Here is a 21,486-nt window from a genome sequence, read left to right on the forward strand (position 1 = left end):
TGTCATGTGGGTGAACTTGAGACAGAAAACGGATCGAGATATCGAACACAAAATGGATTTCAAGTCACCGATCTGCGCCTGGGTGGGCTTTGGCTCTTTGAATCTCAAACTTTCACTCCTGCGCCTTTTTTTTCTCTTTTCTTTTAGGCAGCAGATTTTTACATTCCAAAATCCACCTGCGGCAGAAAAGACTCCTCTACATAGACTCTGATAGATCTCAACACGAGAAACAACCCGCGCGCTCTCCTCGCGTCACTTTCTGCCCCTCTTTCGGATGCAAACGGCTCTTTTACGCACAGAGAGCGCACTGTAAAGAACTCCACAGGATGAATCAGTGAGACTGAAAGCGTTGATCCTGTCAGGCATGAAGCAGAGGCTGAGCAGGTTTGATGCTGAATTTGTCCTTCAGAGGTTTGAACAAAAGATGCAGAGGAATAAAAGTGATGACTGAGGGCCTGAAGAGCAGAAAACAAAGAGAACACAATCAAACACAAGAGAGAAACATTCATGAGACGCGCGCGCGCGTGTGTGTGTGTGTGGACTGAAACTTAAAGTCTTTTATGATGTTGAATAAAGTATTTATTATTTATTCGAACACATTCACACTCTGACTAAGTGTTTTAGCTTATTGTTTCACCTTTAAATGTTCCAATAAAGATTCTTATTATGACGACAGTCAGACAAAGACTGAAAATGTTTCTTTAATGAATCAAGAAAAAAGAAAATCTTAACATCTGAATTCTCAGCAGTTAAAAAGACAAAAGAATAAAAACAAATCAAACAAATTATTTTATCCGCAGAGAAAAAAATGTTTCATGAAGCGAGTTATTTTTGTTTTGGCGTCACGAACAGAAACGTGAGAATCATTTTGTAAAATCTAATTATTAAGAGGGAAACAATTCAGTCTAACGTCTTTATAACTTATTTATCATCAGAAAATAAATTCTGTGTATCGCTTAGAAGACATATTGATCATGTTATTTGTCAAACAATAGTTGGAATGCGTCCATAAAATCATCAGAATGCGCTTTTATCCCGCCTGTGGATGTGTTGGTTTTTAAATCTTATTTTACTTCCGTGTAATAAACGCGCAGCTTCATCCTGCAGATCGTTTAAAGCTTCCGGTTTTGTATTTTATTTATTTTATTTGTTTGTGACACTATCTCCTTGTATCATTTATATTTTCAGCCACATCATTTGGTGTTTTTTTTATATCCGTTCTTCTGATGTATTTGTTTCACTGTCCTGTATTTTGGATCTAGTTTTTTCATTTTAACACGTTACTTTTAGTTCCTGTTTATTTAGCGTTCCCAATCAGTTTAAAGCTGTTAAATCAAATGTTTTCAGGTAACTGAAATGCATTTTGTTTTTAATGTATAGGAATGTTTCAATCAACAGCTCCCAATAAGCTGCTGTATTACCGGAACATGTCTGACAATGGAGAAACACACATGAAATCAAAGTGTGTTATATCAGTTTGTTATGTGCATAAAGGCCTAACAGGGTCTATCACAGTCTGTAACAATAATAACAATTATAACAATATTCCGCTTTATTGTTTATAAGATGCAGGTTATAAGAAAGTGAGCGTCACGCTGGAATAAAGATTCGGGCGACAGGGTGAAGGAATGTGCGGACGGTGCGTGCAACACGACCGACACCCGAACAGGCCTCCGCGCCTACAGAGCGTTAACCTACAGCTGGGACACTGACACGTGACAGGAAGCTAACATGCTGTAAAAAATGTGCTTAAATAAACATGCAAGCATGAGTTATTTAGAGAGGTGGACATTATTACCATTATTATTATAATTAGTGTCTTATTGTGGTCATTTTATCTGTATTTTATCTTTAATTGATTTATTTATCTGCGTGTCTGAGCTGAAACAGAATCATGCAGCAGACTGAAAACAAACTCAGATCTGAATATTCTTTTTAACCCGAGCATCGTTTAAAGAGAGGACAAGGAGAAATCTAAAGCGCGCTTTTATTTTGAAATCACTTGGATTGCTCATCTTTCTCTTTGGTGCAACTCAGTTATAAAGTTGCAGTATTTTAAGCCCATTATGCTGATATTATTATTATTATTATTAGCGTAAAAACATGGACAGTAAATGACGTGTCCTGTCTCTTCTCTCAGGCTGCAGCAGCAGGACTCTGGCTGGTTTTGTTGTCGTAGGAAAAAAAAGCTCGATGCTCATTTTAATAAGGAGAGAAAAGAAGCTGCAGCTGATGGACGGCGGCCAGCGGAACGTCTCCAAGAAACACGAGCCTCACAGACAGCCCAGAAAACCGACAAAATAAAGGTCAAACAGACATCAAGCCTAACAAACTAACGCTGAGAATATTATGAAAGAGTTAATATTATTTAAAGAGTTTATAACCTTTGAAGCTCTATAAGGGCCTTCTTCAAAGGTGAACAGGCGGTTTAAATACATTTTAACAATATATAAGATGTAAATATGAAGGTTAGGTCATTTTAAATAAAGATCAACGGGATAAACTTCCTTTTTTGTACATTTCTTAAGAGCTATCTTTACAAATTATTACATAAATATGTTGTAAAGATTTTTACTCATGATTGCTGCTTTTCTTTTACGTGAGTCGACTTCAGAGGAAATGAATCTTGATTTTGACCCTTTTTGTCTTCAGGAGGAGTTTCTCTTTCTACAGCATGTGGTGGAAGAAGTACTCAAGTGTTTTAGACAAGTAAAAATATTAATACCACCGCGTAAAAACATTCAAAATTCAACATGTGGACAAATATTATCCAACGAAAGATATTTTAAGTATGAAAAGGAAACGTGCTCACGATTCAAAATGGCTCCTTTCACAGCTTTTGTTTTATCAGAGTCTTCAAGGTCCTGAAATATGATATATATGTTTTTATATGTGTGCAAAAGGAGAACATCATTTAACACCACTTCCTGATTATCGGCCTGTGCAGGTCGGATGTGCTCCGATCCAACAGAAGAGCTACTGAAGCTGCTGAAACAGTTGATGCTGGTTCTGATAGAAAGCTGTCTGAACACACAGAGCGTCACAGTTTGTTGTGTATGGAGCTGCAGACCGCTCAGGGTGCCCCTGCTGACACGTGTCCACTGAGAGCGCCTACAATGAGCACGTGAGCATCAGAACTGGCCCACGGAGCGATGGAAGGAGGCGGCCTGGTCTGATGAATCATCTTTTACATCATGTGGATGGCCGGGTGCGTATGCGTCTCTTACCTGGGGAAGACATGGCACCAGGATGCATTATGGGAAGAAGGCGAGCCGGCGGAGGCAGTGTGATGCTTTGGGCAATGTTCTGCTGGGAAACCTTGGGTCCTGCCATTCATGTGGATGTTACTGTGACACCTACCACCTACCTAAACGTTGTTGCAGACCAAGTCCACCCCTTCATGGAAACAGTATTCCCTGATGGCAGTGACTCGGCCTCCAAGTTCCCCAGATCTCAATCCAATGGAGCGTCTGTGGGATGTGCTGGACAAACAAGTCCGATCCATGGAGGCCCCACCTCGCAGCTTACAGGACTTATAGGATCTGCTGCTCACGTCTCGGTGCCAGATACCTCAGCACACCTTCAGAGGTCTAGTGGAGTCCATGCCTCGACGGGTCAGGGCTGTTTTGGGAGTCTACACAATATTAGACAGGTAGTCATAATGTTATGGCTGATTCGTGTATATACCAGAGAACAGCTGTGATGGTCTGTGGGTTGTTAATATGAAACTATTCATCATGTTTCATTAGTTTATCATGTTTTTGTGTGTAAAAACAAAATAACTACATTATTTTAATACATTTAATAAGTAAAAAGTGCATTAAGTCGAAATATAAAGTGACAGCGTATGAAAAATTTAAAGGAGCGGCAGGAAGGATTTAGTGACACCTAGTGGTGAGGCTTCAGATTGCAACAGGCTAACAACTGCTAACCTCAGCCCTCGCCTTACAAGCCTGAACGGGGTCGCACAGTGCTTACGTGACAGTTTAATTTGTGTAAATTCCCGACTTCCTGGAGTGACTGAATAAGACGTACCGCTTTGTCCACAGGGGGGCGCCAAAATCGGCACAAAATGAAAGTTCCTCACAGGAGCTTTAATTGGTTAAAATATTGATGGCTGTAGTTTAAATATTTACCTTCACTGGAAAACATCCATCATCTTGCTGCTTATCCTGTTCAGGGTCGCGGGGGGCTGGAGCCTATCCAGAGGTGGGGTGAGAGGCGGGGTTACACCCGGACAGGCCGTCAGTCAATCACAGGGCCGACACGCAGAGACAGACAACCTTTCACGCTCACACTCACACCTACGGGCAATTTAGAGTCACTTAATGAGCCTGTCTTTGGCACAGTTTATAGATAAACTTAACTTAAAGTTTAGTGCAGATGTTCTTTAATGTTAAAAATCTTAAATGTTAAAAATCAAACAAATAAATAAACAAAGCATTTTTGCTGTTAAAACTTCTGTGAGGCTGGAATCAGTAGTCCAGTCCTGTTTTTGTGGCTAATGCTAAAAGCTAATCTTTGCATTGACTTGTAAATATTGAGACAATAACCCACGCGGTGAAAACACAGGTGCTTTAAAAACACTTTAATATTGACACTAAGATAAGACACCTGAACAAAACAGGTGCACAATGAGACAATATAAATATACTTCTTCATATAGGTGTTTGTCCTCTTAGTTTTTGGCCTTTGAACTGCACGGACACAAACCGGATCGGACAGTCAAAACGAACAGCAGGTTGTTGCACACAGTCGATCGAGGCCTACACTGAATTTACAGCTTTTATTCTCAACGACGACACGCAAACAGACGTGGTGACTGAACGAGCAGCAGTGATGAGACGCTGATCAGCTCAAACACAGATTAAAAACTGATCCTGTTAAAAAAAAAAGAAGAAAAGTCCGGACTCTTCCAGCTCGTCGGCATGTTTCTAAGACTTTGATCGATGTTGGATATGATGCACACCAGGCAGTACGACCATATCACTCTACAGCTCCACATTATTCTTCACAACAGTAAATATCACAATGAACAGAGATGGCAGCAGATCTACAACTACTTCAGTTTGTAGTCGTGATTCGGAACAACTTTCCCCCCAATATGCCGTTTGTTTTTTGCTTCTTTTGGCCCCGTTTGTTGGGACGCTTTAAGCGAGAGACGATTCAGATTAGCTTGGAGTTGTAAGAGCTCTTCTGCAGACGTGAGACGCTGAACATCGTAACATTTAGCTGTTAAGTACTTTCTGGTTTTGTTCTAAAAGCTCAACCCGAGTGTCAGAAAACATCATGACGGAGTACTCGGCAAAGCACCGAGATTTAAACGCAAATGTTTAACTTTTACTAAGACAAATTTATTTAGTAAGGTCAAGGATGAAAGGTTAATTTATTATTTTCAATTGTACACATAATGTCTAACAACTGTGCTAACCATAGTAGCTGGAAATTAAGTTTTAAACCACAGACTGTATAAAAAGATGGACGACATAAAAGAGAAGCCAAACCCTCTCTGTCGCCCCCTGCTGACTGGCTGCAGTATAGCTCATAAAGCCCGCCTCCTCCATGTTAACAGATGGGACATGAGTCAAACTATAAAATCAAAATACACTTCAAATACAGTTTTCTCAAACATGGTTTCTGTCATTATAGTTAGTTCTTATCATGCTGATTTATGTCCAAGTGTTCATTTTTCTGACAAGTTTACTTTTAATTATTAGTTAGTTATTAGTTATTTGATGCTGTAAAAAGGGGGTGTGGCCTCATGATTGACAGCTCTGTTGACAAATGTGGCTCCTGCAGCGTTCTGTTCCCGAGTAGCAGAGTAGAGGAGGAACGGCGAGAGGAGACGTAACTAACACTAACACTACAGTCATTGAACTTTCCATAAGCGTGAAGATCTGCTTCAGACCGACACAAGAAGCTGTTCTGCTGCAGACTGAGCCCACCTGAGGGCTCCAACACGCCAAGGACACCTGAGGGCTCCAACACGCCAAGGACACCTGAGGGCACCAGCACGCCAAGGACACCTGAGGGCTCCGACACGCCAAGGACACAAGGTAAAGGTGTGTGTTGGGTAGAGGAGGGGCGGGACATCAATACTGCGGCTCCACCAGCCGATCTCTGCTGCACACACTCTGGATACAGATGAGGAGCAAGATGGCAGCGCCCGCTCCGGTGGGGCATTTGGCATAATTTTTGTACAACGAGAGGAGGCGGAGACGCGTCGGCCATCTTTATATACAGTCATTGATAAAAACCAACATTTCAGTTTGACCTTTACTTAAGTGGTTTGTATGATCTGGAAAACGGTTCTGACTGCTCGTGTTTCTTGACCTCTAACATGGTAAGTGCAATGTTATAAGTTATATCAATGTTATAAATGATGGACAATATTACAAAGAGCCAAACTGTAATAAAACCATGATAACACTTTCAGGTTTTGGTCCTTTTAGGCAACCAAAAACCAGTTTCTCCCAGATGCTAGCAGGACTTCTACTCTTATCAACCAGATTGGTTGGTTATTCAAGAAAGTAAAACCATGACTGAGTAACGTATCAATGATTGGGTAGTGATTTAAATAACAGATAAAAACAGTAAAATAGATCCTTACAAGTCCAAGCTTCCTGTCAAATAAAGATAAACCTCATATTTTGCTGCTGTCGGGAAAATGACGTACAAAGTGACAAAGTCTGAAGGTTCAAAGCTGCCGGAGGATTTTGAGTTTCGAACAATACGCTACAACAAAACAGGAAAGAGCTGCACTGACGGCCATCGCTGAGCTCTACTGTACAAAGTGACATCAATTAGAGTATGGCTGCACGTTGGAGGAGGGCGGGGCTTCCTGTCCTGCAGGTGAGAGAGGGAGGACGAGGTGAGCGGCAGCACCGTGCAGAGAGTCCTTCAGGAGCCTCGCCTCTCCTCGACTTCCTGTCTGTAGTACATTCTCACTCGTGTATGTACAGCAGTGTCCGGGCAATGAGCATGTGACATGTGGGGTAAAATGGGGGGGTTACTACCTGAGTGTTCGCCTTACCTGATCAGGACCTTCAGTCACCATGTTTCCACTGCACATGTGCAAAGGAGAGGGGGAAGAGTAACAGAGCGTGGCAATAGTGCTAAAACATGGACGTTGTAGGTGTGTTCACGACCTCGATGTGATGGACAGTTTATAGAGGAAAAAGTTCTTCAGCTCTTTAACGTTTTCATCTACAACATCGATCCCATGTGTTGAGTTTGAAAGTGTAAAATAAACTTAATCATCGTTGGTTTCAGGAGATTTGTTCACAAAAGAAACAAAAAAGAAAGTGCCAGCTTTATCCTTAAACTCGCTATGTGCGTGGTCCGAATTTAACACGTTGCCTGTTAGCTAGCAAGATAACATTAGCTGTTATGCTAACTAATTAAAAAACTATGATGGGGTGTAAAAATTCATTTAAATTGCGACTTGTAAATCTTTAAAAAAGTTTTATCTTACTTTAAAATTCAATTATATTAAGAAGCATTTAATAGAAAATACATAATGAACATGGCCGTTCTTGTTAGCAGGAGCTTTTATGTCGGGCAATCATCCCTCTGTTTCTTTCTTCTATTTTATTTATTGCTAAAACAAGGTTACTGAGTGCAGTTTCTTTAGTATATTCACTTTTTCTATTTACGGAGAACTTTTAAGTGAGTGGAGCTCAGTAGAGAAACTGCATCAATAGCATGGCTTGCTAGCTAACATTAGCTTCAACAGTAACATAACACTACAGCTCCTTTGGCTGCCAATCAGCTTTCTATTTCTTCCCTCTGATGTAAATATTACCAAAACAAAGTTTTCAGCTGTGGTTTCTGTTGTAAATGTCGTGTTTGTATTTACTAAGTACTATTCAGTGAGTAGAGCTCAGTGGAGAAACTGCATCAGCAGCACTGCTGGCTAGCTAACGTTACCTTCACTTGTAACTTTTAAACTACGGCTATTTTGACTGGCAGCTTTTTATTTGTTCTCTTTTTTTTAAATAAATGAACAGATTGTTATTGACCTAAGATTCAGTTGTTATCTCTGGGTTGGTTGCCTATTTATTGACAAGATTCAGTAGTTAAAATGAATCAAAGCTCTGCTATTTAGCCCTGGCGCCAGGTATCTTGTGATGGTCATCATGTAGCCTATTAAATATGTTTTTTAACTGTAGAATTAGACGTGCTTTCACTTTACATTAAGTTTGTGTCTTTAAATAATTTAAGCTAAAGATCATCTGTAGATTTGTAGACCTAACATTTGCATTTCCTTTCCCCGCTAATGTAGCCTGGCTGTTTGACGAGAAGCCAGTCATAGATTTGTGTTAGTTCTCCTAAAACATTTGTTGAATATAATTATAGTTTAAGCTGTATTAAGTTAGACTAAGGAAGGTGGATTTCAGTGGGAAAAAAAATGCATCAACAGCTTGGCACACGAGCTAACGTTAGCGTAACATCAGCGCTATTCAGCAGCTAACTATGTCTTTTAATTTTCTGCAATCTTTTTGTGAAATCACGTTTGTTTCAGCTTTAGCTCGAGGGAGAGACACATACTGAAGGGGGGGACACACATCATTAACTGTGCTGATGGTCCTGATCTGTTTTACGGGATGATATTCAGGTAGTAACCCGGTATATGAAGGTATGATGAGTGTGTGTGTGTTTAGTCGTCCTCCTCATCGCTGTCTCTCATGCTGATGCCCTGCAGGCCGTCGCCCGCTTTGACAGCCACTGTAGCTTCTTCAACAGTCAGCCGGTTGTAGATGGTCTCGTAGCTCTTGTTGTTCAGCGTGCCGTCCAGGACGCCCTGCAGCCTGAAGTCACGGTAGGTCTTCTGTTGGGGTGGGAGGATGGAGGGGTGGAGGTGTGTAAAAGGAGAAGGGAGGGGAAAAGAGAGAGTGTCTTAGGAATGCAGCGAGCAGGAGGAGGCGGCAGCGGCTGCCGTTCGGACAAAAGCGGGAAGACTGAGGCTCAAGGACAAGTGTTTTATGTGTTGGACTGGAAAGGCAGACTGAGGCATCTGAGGGGTTTTTACCTTCAGTCACAAGCCATTATGAGTCATTGTCTTGTTGCTTTAAAGTTAAACTTGCACATCTCTGTACATTAGCAAACTGTGAAAAGACAAAAGCAGCGAGCAGCAGCAGCGCACAGTTGAGCAGTTTTCTCTTTCGTGTCTCGCCGCCTCCTCACGCCGCCGCTGCTGCTTTCAAGGACACTTCAGCGCAGTTTGATTCGTCTTTAGTTTTTCTTCTTTCCCTTCAATGTCAGTTCTGACTGTTTTTACCTGACTGCGCTTTAAGAAGCTTTTTAACATTCAGTTTAGCCAGTCCCGAGCTTATTCACGGCAGCTCTTTTCAAACAGCAAAGAAAAGGAAATTAGGAATCTTTCAGCTAAAAGTCTCAACGCTTAAATTAACAGAACTTTTAGTGTTTCATGCATGTTGTTTTAAATAATATTTTCTCACCTTTACAATCTTGATGAGTGTTTTCAGCTGGTACATGTGGAGCTGCAGGTCCAGTCTGTCTGTCAGCCAGACACAAACTGCCTTGGTGGAGCCGGTGTACCATTGCTGTAAGAAAAGAAAAACCCAAACTGTAAACATCCATCGCAGTTTACAGAACACCTTCCTGCTTCAAATGCGACCCAGCTTTGTTCGGTCACACAGACTTCCTGTATTGATTATCACCAACATTTCAGGAACTGACAAGGTGTGTTCGGACAACAGCTTTTGTCAAGTTAACTACATAAAGAGAACAAAATAAAACTCTTACTCACAAATCCGCGCTACGCTGCACCCAAGTTACTGTATCCGAATATAAGACGACCCCAATTATATTTTACCTTTAAAATAAAATCACGTTTTCAATATCTCTAAGATTAAATTGCCACATTTAAATGACATAAAATGCCTTTAATATTTAACTAACGTAGTGAGGTGTGTTTATAGAGCAGTCCTGAAACAGCTGGATGACAGCTCTGCTAAGGGGCAGACCTTCGTTCTGTTTCTCAGTAACACACTCACACGCTCTCCTGTCAGTCTCTTGGAAGCGGCCGCTTTGAGGACCACGCTTTTCTCTGTTAGCATCTGCTAGCCAAGACTGTTAGCATTTTTAAGACGCCTTTTTGGGCTGGCCGTCTCCAGGCATTACCCTCTGTGCCTCCGTGTCTCTTGGCTGCTCTCAGCTGTTTAATGACTCTGCTGCATTGATTACCATTATCTTAAAATTAGCATCGTAACTCTTAACATCACAACTTGGCCGACTTTGAAGCCATTTGATCCGGACGATCACCGTGCCTCTCCAGCTCTGCAGTTGTGAGTGACGGCTGGCCTCAGTCATGAGGGGTTCACTCGCTTTACAGGTAAGTGGAGGCGTCTACTTTCGTTAATGTATATTAGCATTTAAATGTCTCTGGATATAAGATGATCCCACTTTTTCAGACGAATGTCAAAGAAACTCATATTCGGACAAATACAAGAGTCCAACACTAGAAGAAAATCACACAAACTACCATCACTCACCTATTTACAGTTTCATTTGTGTGATGTCACGCTGTGAAGGCCTAAAGCGTTCAGACCTCCTTGTTGCCTCAGAAATTGTTGGACCAAACTACATTTATAAAACAAGCATTTTAAAAGTTGTTACTTACTTACCGCTGATTTCAGCCAACCAGTATCGTGCTAGTTAAAGTGAAACTACCACTCTTTAGAGACAGATGGACAGGCCCTGAATCGGAGCTAACTACTTAGTGTTCGTATCTTAGAAATCTTAAGAGTCGAGCCGGAACGAGCTAAAAGGTAGTCAAACTGGGCACTGGTCAGACACACGGAGCTGGAAGTTAATCCAGACACAGTTCCTGGAATAGGCGGTGAAATTAACCGAGCTTAGGGTGACGTTATGAACCCAGACACGACGGCGTTTGGTTTTCAGATCAGTGTGGTAATTTGAAGGTTTTGTTTAATCAATGCAAATAAACACCGAAAATGCTCTGTGATTTTTTGACCTTCAAAGAAAACCGTTCAGATAACCTGGATGAACTCCTGAAAATAATCCTAAAGCTCTGATACTTTTCTTCCTTCCTGGTTTTCTTCAACGCAAATTGGCCCGGAAAAATGTAAATATCGATCTACTGAGATCATAACTGTTTCACAAAAACACTTCTGACTTTGTGATTGTACTATCTATTTATTAGCCATTAGACGTCTTTAGAGGTTGATGACTTCGATTAGTTCTTTTTACAACGACCTTAATTTTGAAGCTGAAACACATTTTGGATTTTAACAAACTTACCCCAAAAAATAAGCACCAATATGATTAAATATGGCCGAATGAATCAGAGTTTTACACGTGAAGCTGTGAATTAAAGGCGTGACCTCAGACCACATTTTTCACAGAAAGCTGCATTTTAAATGAAAAAATCCAAGAACAAGCAGCCTGGGCAGCACATTCAAAGTCCTAGCTGTTTTCTCTCGTGCTGAAACTTCCTCAAAAAGAACATAAATACAAATATTATGTTAACAGCGTTGCAGCTGCTCTGTGAGCAAGGACGTTTCATGGTTGTAATTCCTGTGAGTAAGCTGTCAGAGGAGTTCAGATGATCGCCGCTTGCATGCTGACAGCTTCTGAAATGCCGAGGTCAAAGGATGTGCAGCAAACTCAAAGAGGGTAAAACATTTGCTTATTCAAAAGGCACCAATTTACTGCAAAACTCCTGAAAGCTGCATGTAAAAGGGAACGGGTCACGGCTCTACTTTGACCTTCGGAGAAAGAAAAAATCCGGTTCTGTTGCTGTAAGATTCATTAAACGCTTTGCTTCACACCTTCCTCCAACAGGCCACAGCTGCAGGGAAATCAAACGCACCTTTTCTCACCTACAGAGCGATTCCTCACTTTCAGCAGCATTCAGCACGCCGCTGGTAAAATGCACACATCGGGTGGCTTTATTCAGTCACCAGTCAAACAAGAATGCGCGGGGAAATTGCTCTGACACAGTAATGACCCGTAATATTCAGATCTGCTTCAAGAGCAGCCGGCAGACTTAATTTCACACTGACAGGAACAGTAATTACCTCCCAATTTACGAGAGAAAAACAGTCCAAAGGTTACTCCATGCACTTGACAAAAGCCAAAACACATCCGTGATCATTCGTGGGTCACGCAAATATTTGATTCCATCTATTGTGGGATTGAACTCTGACCCCGCACACGCTCACTATAATTAACGAGGCAGCTTTTCAGCCAGCAGTTAAGTGTCGACTAAATTGCAAGAAAATGTACATTAATTTACAAATGAGGATTAAGTTAGAAGTTAAATACCAGGTCCTGATTCCACTTCTTTTATGTCCAGAAGAAATAAAAAGATTGATTGTTTGCTTCACTTCATAAAGATTGATTGAGTCTTCACTTATGATCTGGGAAGTCACCAGAGGAGATCAGCGTCTTCTATTAACGTTTCTTTTAATCTAACGTCCATAAATGATGAGTGACTTAGAAAGTAAAAGGACGCATTTTCTTTTCTTTACATATTTGATGGTTATAACACGAGGGCAGGAGCTGCAAAGAGATGAAGAACAGAAATTACCAATGACAGTGAACGGGGGCGAGAACAAAAGTTAACCTTGTCCGGTCACAGATGAACAGATCTGCAGGATATAACCAATCCACGGTCCGCCCCTCTGCTGGACAGGTTTGTAATATCTGTGTTTGATTCATGACAGATGTTGAGATGAAGAGGACTGTGTCGTAAAACAACTGGCTTATAACATAAGACCAGTTTTATTATTGCTGATGGTTTATGAAAACTGGAGAGTCGTAGGTCTGAACAATGAATCAAATCTTAATCCTGACGATGATTTTGTCGTCCCGCGGTTTAATAAACATGATTGACGTTTAAAATGCTCCGCCCGTAAAAAACTCTGCTGCAGATCAAATCAAGCGCTCCCTAAACTAACAGCCCCTCCCCCAGGGGGCGATGGAGAGGTTTGGGCTTCTCTTTTGTGGGAGCTGGCATGTCATGTGATGAGCGCCTACCTCGCAGTGGCAGCGTGTAAGAGTAAACAACGGTCGGAGAAACTAAAGTCAAACGTCTGAACAGAAGACGAAGAGCTGGTCCCCTGAGACGGCTCGTCAGCGCTTGTTTGGAGGTGTTTCAGGTTTAAGTGATGTGAAGAAGAAACAATAATCAGCAGAGAGGTCATGAAACCTGCGTCTGCGCCGCAAAGCAACACGACTAACTTGTTGAAGCAGCTGAAAGAACAAAGTGCAGCATGATGAGTGTGTGAAGGCCGAGAGGAAGAACGAGCTGCTCCCCGTCCTCCAGCATCACGTCAGACATCCAGAACAGAGACGCTGCACAGAGACACCCTATCACCCAACTCCCAAAGACACACTGACATTACCCATGATGCACCACATTCAGGTAAAGAACCTGATTTTAAGTCTTTAAGTTTGATGTTAAATTTGTACATGAGCCTGAATGTAGGACCAAATGGAAGTGAAAGTTTTGCTTTGATTATTAAAATGTGAAAGTACGATTAAAAAAAAAGTCCCTTGTGATTATTACTTGGGCCATAATCATGCGGCCCTAATTAGTAGAGAATGTTTATATTTGTAGATTTCTCGTCAAAATTACTCGGCCTGGAAACAGACCGATTTCCAACAAGCCTTTTTCAGGTCGGGCCAATCACGACTGTTAGTCTACTGAGGGGCGGGATTTAGCGCTGTTGAAGCTTTTTTGTAAACAAATAAGCTGCTGATGTAGATGTTCTGAATTTGCTATTGGGTTAATATTAGTATTATCATGTTACACACAAATGTGTATCATGATAATTGAAAACCAGAAACCATATGAATCAGCTACCTGGACTTAGAGCCTACCATGATATCACACTGTCTTTGCTTTGACTGGTTGAGTCCAGACGTGTTTCGGTCTTTCCTAACACAATCGCGACCAAATTCAACTCAAAAGGAAAGTTCGGTTCTGTTGTTACTTTAATGGGCTTTGTGTGTTTTAAAAGCAAGTCTCGTGTTTTTACAAATCTTTGCATGAAAACGGATTTTGAGTTCGGGTATTAAACCCAGACGATGGCGCTATAAGCTAGCTAACGTGTCATAACGGACATGTGACATCAGTGCAGCCGCCTTCCTCACAACAGTCAACGTTAATGTAGGATGCTAGCTAATGCACCGGTAGCTAGCAGGTTTGCAAACTCAGCATAGTGAAAACAGATGTTGGGCTTTAATAAAAAAATTAATTGAAATAGTGTTGACATAACTTGTCGGCCGAAACATGTTTTTATTAATAAACTGCTGCAGAAAACATTTTTCCCTCTGCGATATCCCCCAAAAACAGACGGCGTCTTATATTCAGGATTTTACTACAAACGTTTTTTGCAGTTTGTGTTAACTGAAGCTAATGCTAGTTAGCGACCGGAGGGAGACTATGTGTTTGTGTGCAGGCTCTTCTTGTCTTCTCTAGTGAAGTGAAAGCATAATTCCTCAACATAAATTGACCTGAAACAATCGGTCCAAGATTTTTTTATGTTTGGAAACACCGTCAAGAATAAACTAAACTAATTCAAGAAACGCACGTTAACGTTTCATTCGACTACATTTAACTGGTGAATGCTTCTCGGCTGGTTTTCTTCATTTGTATGTATTACTGCGTTATGTACACCTGAAAGTAATACACTTTTCTTGCCTCTAGCTTTCTACAACTGAATGTCTTCATACTGGAGTTTGCTAATCAGCTTGTTTTCCATCGCGTCGCGCTCTGAGTTAACAGATGCTCGAGGATGTTTAAGTCCCTGGAACACTTGCTGCTGCTGTGATTATTTCCTCTGATTCCCTTCGTCCTCCTCCTCCTCCATCTCTCCACCGGCTCAGGGAAACATTTATTTTGGTATAAATTCTAATCAGCCGCCTGACGGACGCCTCGCGAGCGGCGTTAACTGTCGTGGAAATTGAGAGCGAAGAGGCTGCTTAATTGAGCTGATTAGAGGACGAAGAGTGAAAACAGATGGAGAGAATATGAGGGGGCGGGGGGGGTCTGCATTAGCCCTGTCAGAAACAATATCTACATGATGGATGGAGGGTGCTTCCTCGATGGCGTCACAGTAATGATGCCGTTTAAACATCTGACACATCCTCTGGTTTAAGGCAGAAACAAAATGTAAATTTGGTCAAATTCAAAGTCATTTAAAATCTTATTTTGAAGGCCAACAATTTAGAATTGTATTTCTTTTATCGTTGTCACAAGCAGTTTCACATAAAACAATTTTACACATGCAATATTTATAGGAACACATGGGAAGTAGGAAAAGATCAGCAGCAACATGTTTCATACAGGCGAGTTTGTAAAGTACCTTTAAAGGTTCAAAAAGGAGGAAATGTTGTTAAAGTAACGGTATTTTGTAAATTATATTATTTGTGTTTCTAGGAAATTCCCGAATGTGATGTAGAGATGTAGACCTTTTTGTAAAAGACCGTTTCTTTTCAAACATCAACGCCACCAGACTCCACTGAGAAAAATGGTAATTTTTTACTTCCACAGAACACAGGAGTTATTGGTCACCGCTGCCTTGATCAGATCGTTTTTTGTGTTATTTTTTTTGTACATTAAAATTATGTTGTATCCAGACTAACCTTTAAAAAACACCAAAGTCACACAATCATTCAAATCAACTCAACAATTGAGTCAGAAGTACACCAGCAACTCCTGTTTTTATGTGAGGTAAAATGAGTGTTTTTGTCAATGGAGTCTGGTGGCTTTGAAGAGAGCAACGCAACGACTTTACCAGGTTAAGAAAAAGGATCTTCCTCTGTAACACAAAGGTCTATCTCTGCAGGGATCCTGTCTGTGATGTTGTCACACACTTAGAATAACAATCTGAGCCTGTCAGTAGAAACAACAAGTGGACTTTCATTTAGCCAACTGCCCCAAAGGATTACATTGAAGCCTGTTTTGCGACTGCATGCTTAATCTGTTCCTAACTTTTTGACATTTAGACTCTAAAATATGTAAAAATAGGGTTTAAAAATCCCACATATCTCCTTTAAATCATCTTAAAAGGAGAACCAGGAGGATGAGATTATTTGATTTTCCTTGATTTAAGCGTTTTTCTTGTCTTCTCTCGTGTTAAGATGCTGACACTGATTTCTAAAACATTCCCGACTGTAACATTTTATCTTGATTTAAAGAGAAAAAACACATTCATTCACCCTTTTTATTTTGCAGTGTGTGCCCTCGTCAGCCGCTTCATCGAGGTGATCTGGCTCCTGATGTGAAGATGAAGCTGTGTGTGTGTGTGTGTGTGTGTGTGTGTGTGTGTGTGTGTGTGTGTGTGTGTGTGTGTGAGGGCATTTATTACACTCGTCATCCAAACAAAGACGTTCCCTGGTGAGCACTTGGACACAAATAGGCAGACAGGCACATGTGAGCATGCACACAGAAAAGAGAAAAGTCCAGAAGCTGCGTGCTGATGCGTCGCCTTCACAGCCGCTTCCTTTACTTTAAATCTGTTGGAAAGCGTTTGTTTAAAGAAAAGGCACCTTAAATGTAACAAATGTTGTAAGAACACAGGCTTTACTTTCTTTGTTGCACACACTGTATGTTTGTGTGTGTGATACATGCTGAAAGGCCGAGTGGAGACACTTTGGGGCCCCGTCGTCACCTCCTCCTCGGCGCATGACTGGGCGCTTCTGAGCTCCATTAGACTCATTGTCCTCATCCTCCCCACACACACACACACACACACACACAAATCATCCTCAGCCACAACACTCCGAACCCTCAGAGGAGGCGGCAGGTGGCAGAAATCCATCGCTCGGCTTCGTGCTGCTAATGTGTGCGAAGGTGTGAGCTGCCATGTCCGCTGCGTTGACTCACGGCGGCGAGCTGAGGCGTGTTTGGAAACTCGCTGCTAAAATATTCTTTTAAATCTGAATCCTGGAGGGGGGGCGGTGTGTGAAGAAAACGGACAGCGTGGGACGGATAGATGAAGGATAGGTGGAGGTGTGGAGGTGTGTTTGCATCCCGCAGAGCGAGCCGGCAGCTCTCGGTGTTTCCTAAGTGATAAACAGGTCAACAGAAGCAGTCGGTGTTTTCAGCCTGCTGCTGCTCCGAAACTGGAGGATCAAACCTCACAGCAACAGTACAAACACCCGACTGTGAGCTCCATCAGTAAGGATTTTTATTATCCGAGTGTGCCTCCATACGAGCCCGCACTCTGTAGCTCATGACAAGATCCGATACAATGAAACCTTAATGTTGAATGTTCCATTTCACCTGCGTCTCTATGCACGTTTTTATTCCAAAATTCAACATTTTAAAAAAGAACCTGAGAGAAGCTGAATTCTGCAACACAGTTTGACATTCTGTGTTGGTGAAAAGAAACTCAGACAAACTGAAATCAAAAGAAGTGGACTGAAATGTTGCCAAAGAGACCAAAACGACGAGCAGACCGTGACCGTCATGTTTCCACACGTTCGAGGTTTTAACTTCATGATATCAGGCAGATAAACCCCCCTGTGTGTTTCTGGCTTTCCCCTGCAGCAGGTAGAATTCACTGACTTCTACACGGCAGTCATTTTTCAAACAAACACAAGAAATGTCACTGAACAAAAAAATGAGCTTTAAATAATGTCGTTTTGTGTTTTACGTAACGAGCCACTCTCACAGCAGTGAAAAATGAAATCCCCTTTTTTTGGAGTTTAGTCATCAGTTAGAATGGAACAACACCTGAGCCTGCGACACGCACTCTGATAATGTCGCTAAGGTTCACCGGCGTAAATAACGGTTCTGCTGCAAAGTAGAGGTCTTCACGGGTCCGCCGGAAATCAAGGACCCGGGACCCTGACGGGACTCGTTCCATGTTCTATAAACCTCGGTTCCGGGTCTGTTCAACATTATGTGTAATACTCGAGTGGATCCGGGAAGACCCGGCCGTGATTAGAAAGTGTTGTTCATGATCACGTGCTGGGTGTGTGTGTGTGTGTGTGTGTGTGTGTTAACTTAACTTGCATCATTCGGATGAGAACGTGCGGGAAATATGGTGGAAAAAACGTAAGAAAGAGCAACAATGAGAAGAGTGACGTGACTGCAGGTTCAGAGAAACGTTAAAGCCCGAGCCGGTGAAGATGGATACCTTCCTCGCTGATGTGAAAAAGAAGCCGAAAGAAAACGAATATAAAGAAGTAAAACCAGCAGCTTCTAAACTAGTGGACTTTTAATCTGAAATAAGCAGTGACTAGCATCAGCGTTTTAACCAACACGACAGGAAACATGGATGTGTTTAAGAACTTCCTTGGTGGAGGATGGATGAGCCAGGCTCAGGGGAGAAGGCTGCGTCACACAGCTGACTAACGGTAACTTGTTAATCATGATCAGCTGTGAAGTCGGTGTTGATCAGGTCTGTTACGCCCGGCCGGGGTCGGGTCCGACATAACTCAGTTCAGGATCCGGCTTTTAAATAATAGACTGGTCCGGTTCGGCTCAGGATCACACATTTCCGGGTCTCTTTGGGTGCTACCGACCACCACCTCAGACCACTTCTGGTGCAGGCCCAAAATAAACATCTTATTAAATCACATTAGTTTAAAAATGGTGCTGAGAGAAACATAACCAGGGAAACGTGTGTCCCTTCGTAACCAAAAGTCTATTTTAATTCATACCTGTTATTCAGTCTTCTTTGGGACCTGGTTGTGCATTCTCTGTTGTCTGTTTGGATTAGCAGCTGCTATGTTCTGAGTTTCACCGGTGGAAATACTTGTTGATGGATGACAAGTAGAAAAGTTTCCAAACGTTTCGAAAGGGGAAATGTTCCTGCTCAGCGTGGTTTTGTTCAGAGAGGCCGTGAACGCAGCGCCTAGAAGTGAATCATTGGCGACCATGATTTTGTCTTCGTGTCCTCGAGCTGCGATCCGCCGCGGGAGAGCTGACGGCCGGCTGACGGGAGGGGAAGTCAAAGCCATGACTGCAAAATCTCCTCTTATTGTCCGCTTTCTTCTCCGTCACAAAAACACGGTGCTAAATGTTTCATGCGCAGGTCATGGCTGATGTGTAATGTCAAGTTACGCTGCTTTCAGCAGATATTTTAAGTCAAGAAGGAAATTAGATTTTTTATTACCTTGTTTCCAATTTTTTTTTGCTCCAGCCTGCGACGTGCTGCGGCTTCTTGTTCCCTTTGAGGTTGTTGTGCAGGTTTTTATTTCAGCGCTGTTTGTTTGTTTGTCAGCAGGATTACTATAAAACTATCTGCCCGATGCTCATGAAACTTGGTGGAAGGATTTGTGGACTACAGTAGAATCTATAAAACTTTGGAGGAGATTTACATCCAACTCATGAACAAGAACTTTTGTATATTAAGTAATTTTATAAGACAGTTTAGTGGTCACACATTGAGATTACGATTATTGATCTGTGACGTGACGCTGGAGGACGGGGAGCAGCTCGTTCTTCCTCTCGGCCTTCACACACTCATCATGCTGCACTTTGTTCTTTCAGCTGCTTCAACAAGTTAGTCGTGTTGCTTTGCGGCGCAGACGCAGGGGTCATGACCTCTTTGCTGGTTATTGTTTCTTCTGAACATCACTTAAACCTGAAACACCTCCAAACAAGCGCTGACGAGCCGTTTCAGGGGACCAGCTCTTCGTCTTCTGTTCCAGACGTTTGGCTTTAGTTTCTCCGACCGTCTCTGTTGTTCACTCTTCCTCTCTAAACTGCCGCTGCGAGGTAGGCGCTCATCACATGACATGCCAGCTCCCACTCCCTGGGGGAGGGGCTGTTAGTTTAGGGAGCGCTTGATTTGATCTGCAGCAGAGTTTTCTACGGGCGGAGCATTTTAAACGTCAACATCACCGTCAATCATGTTTATTTAATCGTGGGAAGACAAAATCCAGCCCTAGTGTGTTCTGTATTAAAGGCGTCTGTTACAACCATCCATCCTAGCTAACCTGCGAAAGGTGCATATATCTCGATGCTGCTGACCTCCTCTTACTGATGTTTCCATGTTCCAAGATCTTATTTTTCTACTTGGTAAATAAAGTGTCATATTTCCTGAACATAAAGATGACAAAACTAAAACACAAGTTGAAACCAGAGCTGTCGTTTACAACACTCACATCAAACACCTTCTCGATGTAGAGCTCGTCCTGGACGCGGTCTCGGAGGATGTCCTGGTTCTGCCGTACGAAGGTGATGTAGGTGTCGGCCAGATCCATCCCTGGCTTCTGCAGGAGAGAGGACACAGACAGGCGTGAGCACGGCTCAGAGAGGGCGGAGGCTGAAGATGGAGAACGATGTCAAACATTCACGGCAAGCAGATCGTAGAGCCTGGTGTGGAAATGTGAACATGCCTGGTTTTATATGCAGAAGAGCAGCAGAGGTTTTCATAACAGTGAGATGGAAGAGACCCCCGGATAATAATGTCAGCATGCAACAATCCATCACTCAGCTCAGGCCTCGATTGTTTTGTGGTCTTTAAAAGCCACAAAACTAAATGTGATGTTTATTTAGCGTGTGAGGGAATGATGATAAAAAGCTTTGCCTCTCAGACTCTGTCACGTTTCAGGAGTGTTTTTATTATAGACCGAACACTCCAAGAACACAGGGAGCAGATGTTCGGCGTCACCTGCAGCTTCCTGTGTGAAAAGAGTAAAAATAATAATCTACCTTCTCCGTGTTTGGAGTAACGAGAAGCTGCAGGAGCTGTGACACGGCAGGAAACACTCCCTGCTGTGGAAGCAGCGGTCTGCTGGGCGTGGAGAGGCCAGAGGCAGCACAAGTGGGTAAAGCTCTGTTCATTCACACTCCCTGTTGTCAGGGGAGATTACAGCTGTAATGCTTATTGTAATTGCTTTGACATCTTTCACACTCGTTTTCTCTGAGCCGGCATGCGTCGGCCCCCGGGGGGGTTTGTTGTGCTGCTGCAGAGCTGCTGAGCATGGCACGTCAGGTCCCCCGTGCAAACACGAGGAAATGGAGCCTGGAGAAACGGGGAAACCTTTTGGCTTCACTTACAGGCAGAGAGCAGGTTAGAGAGGGATTATACATGTGGGACTGTAACCTTTTCTTTATCCGAGAAAACACACACGAAACACAAAGTGTCACATGCTAATGTCGGAGGAAACCTGACAGTCAGCTGCTCGGCTCGATGTCAAAGTGCCTGAATTTGGGTTTGTGATTTGAAAAGGAAAGAGGCCGGGCAGGAAGATCACGGACGGCTCGGCTCTAAACACAGTTTCACTACGACAGATGTGACATCCTGAGACGGAGACGGACTCTCTGTGCTTCTCACCAGCAGTGAGAGTTTAACTGGTGATGACACAGGCTGGATTTAATACTGATGCCTCTACGTGAGCTACAAAAACAGACCATCAGATAGAAGATCGACGATTTCTAAAAGGATATTTTAAATGTTTTTCACTGCCGTCACTCGGCTGGATTCAGACAAAGCAATTCCTGTGACGCAGACCGACACAGCCTTTGTTTAC

At 42.5% G+C, this 21,486-nt stretch overlaps 1 protein-coding gene across 6 annotated transcripts in view; it reads right to left on the minus strand.

Moving 5' to 3' along the window:
• Positions 1-7,792: 7,792 nt before the first annotated feature.
• Positions 7,793-21,486, minus strand: part of cadps2 (Ca++-dependent secretion activator 2) — a 190,534-nt gene continuing 176,840 nt past the window's right edge. For all 6 annotated transcript variants that reach the window (XM_069685871.1, XM_069685869.1, XM_069685872.1 and 3 more), the window contains 3 exons: positions 20,116-20,223; positions 9,462-9,566; positions 7,793-8,830 (listed from right to left, as the gene is read on the minus strand). In XM_069685871.1, coding sequence (XP_069541972.1) covers positions 8,660-8,830; positions 9,462-9,566; positions 20,116-20,223 — 384 coding nt within the window. In that variant the 3' untranslated portion in view covers positions 7,793-8,659. The remainder of the gene's footprint in view (positions 8,831-9,461; positions 9,567-20,115; positions 20,224-21,486) is intronic.

This window comes from Semicossyphus pulcher, unplaced genomic scaffold, assembly GCF_022749685.1.
Source record: "Semicossyphus pulcher isolate SPU_LCO1_2020_fin unplaced genomic scaffold, fSemPul1.0.p SCAF_8, whole genome shotgun sequence".
NCBI lineage: Eukaryota > Metazoa > Chordata > Actinopteri > Labriformes > Labridae > Semicossyphus > Semicossyphus pulcher.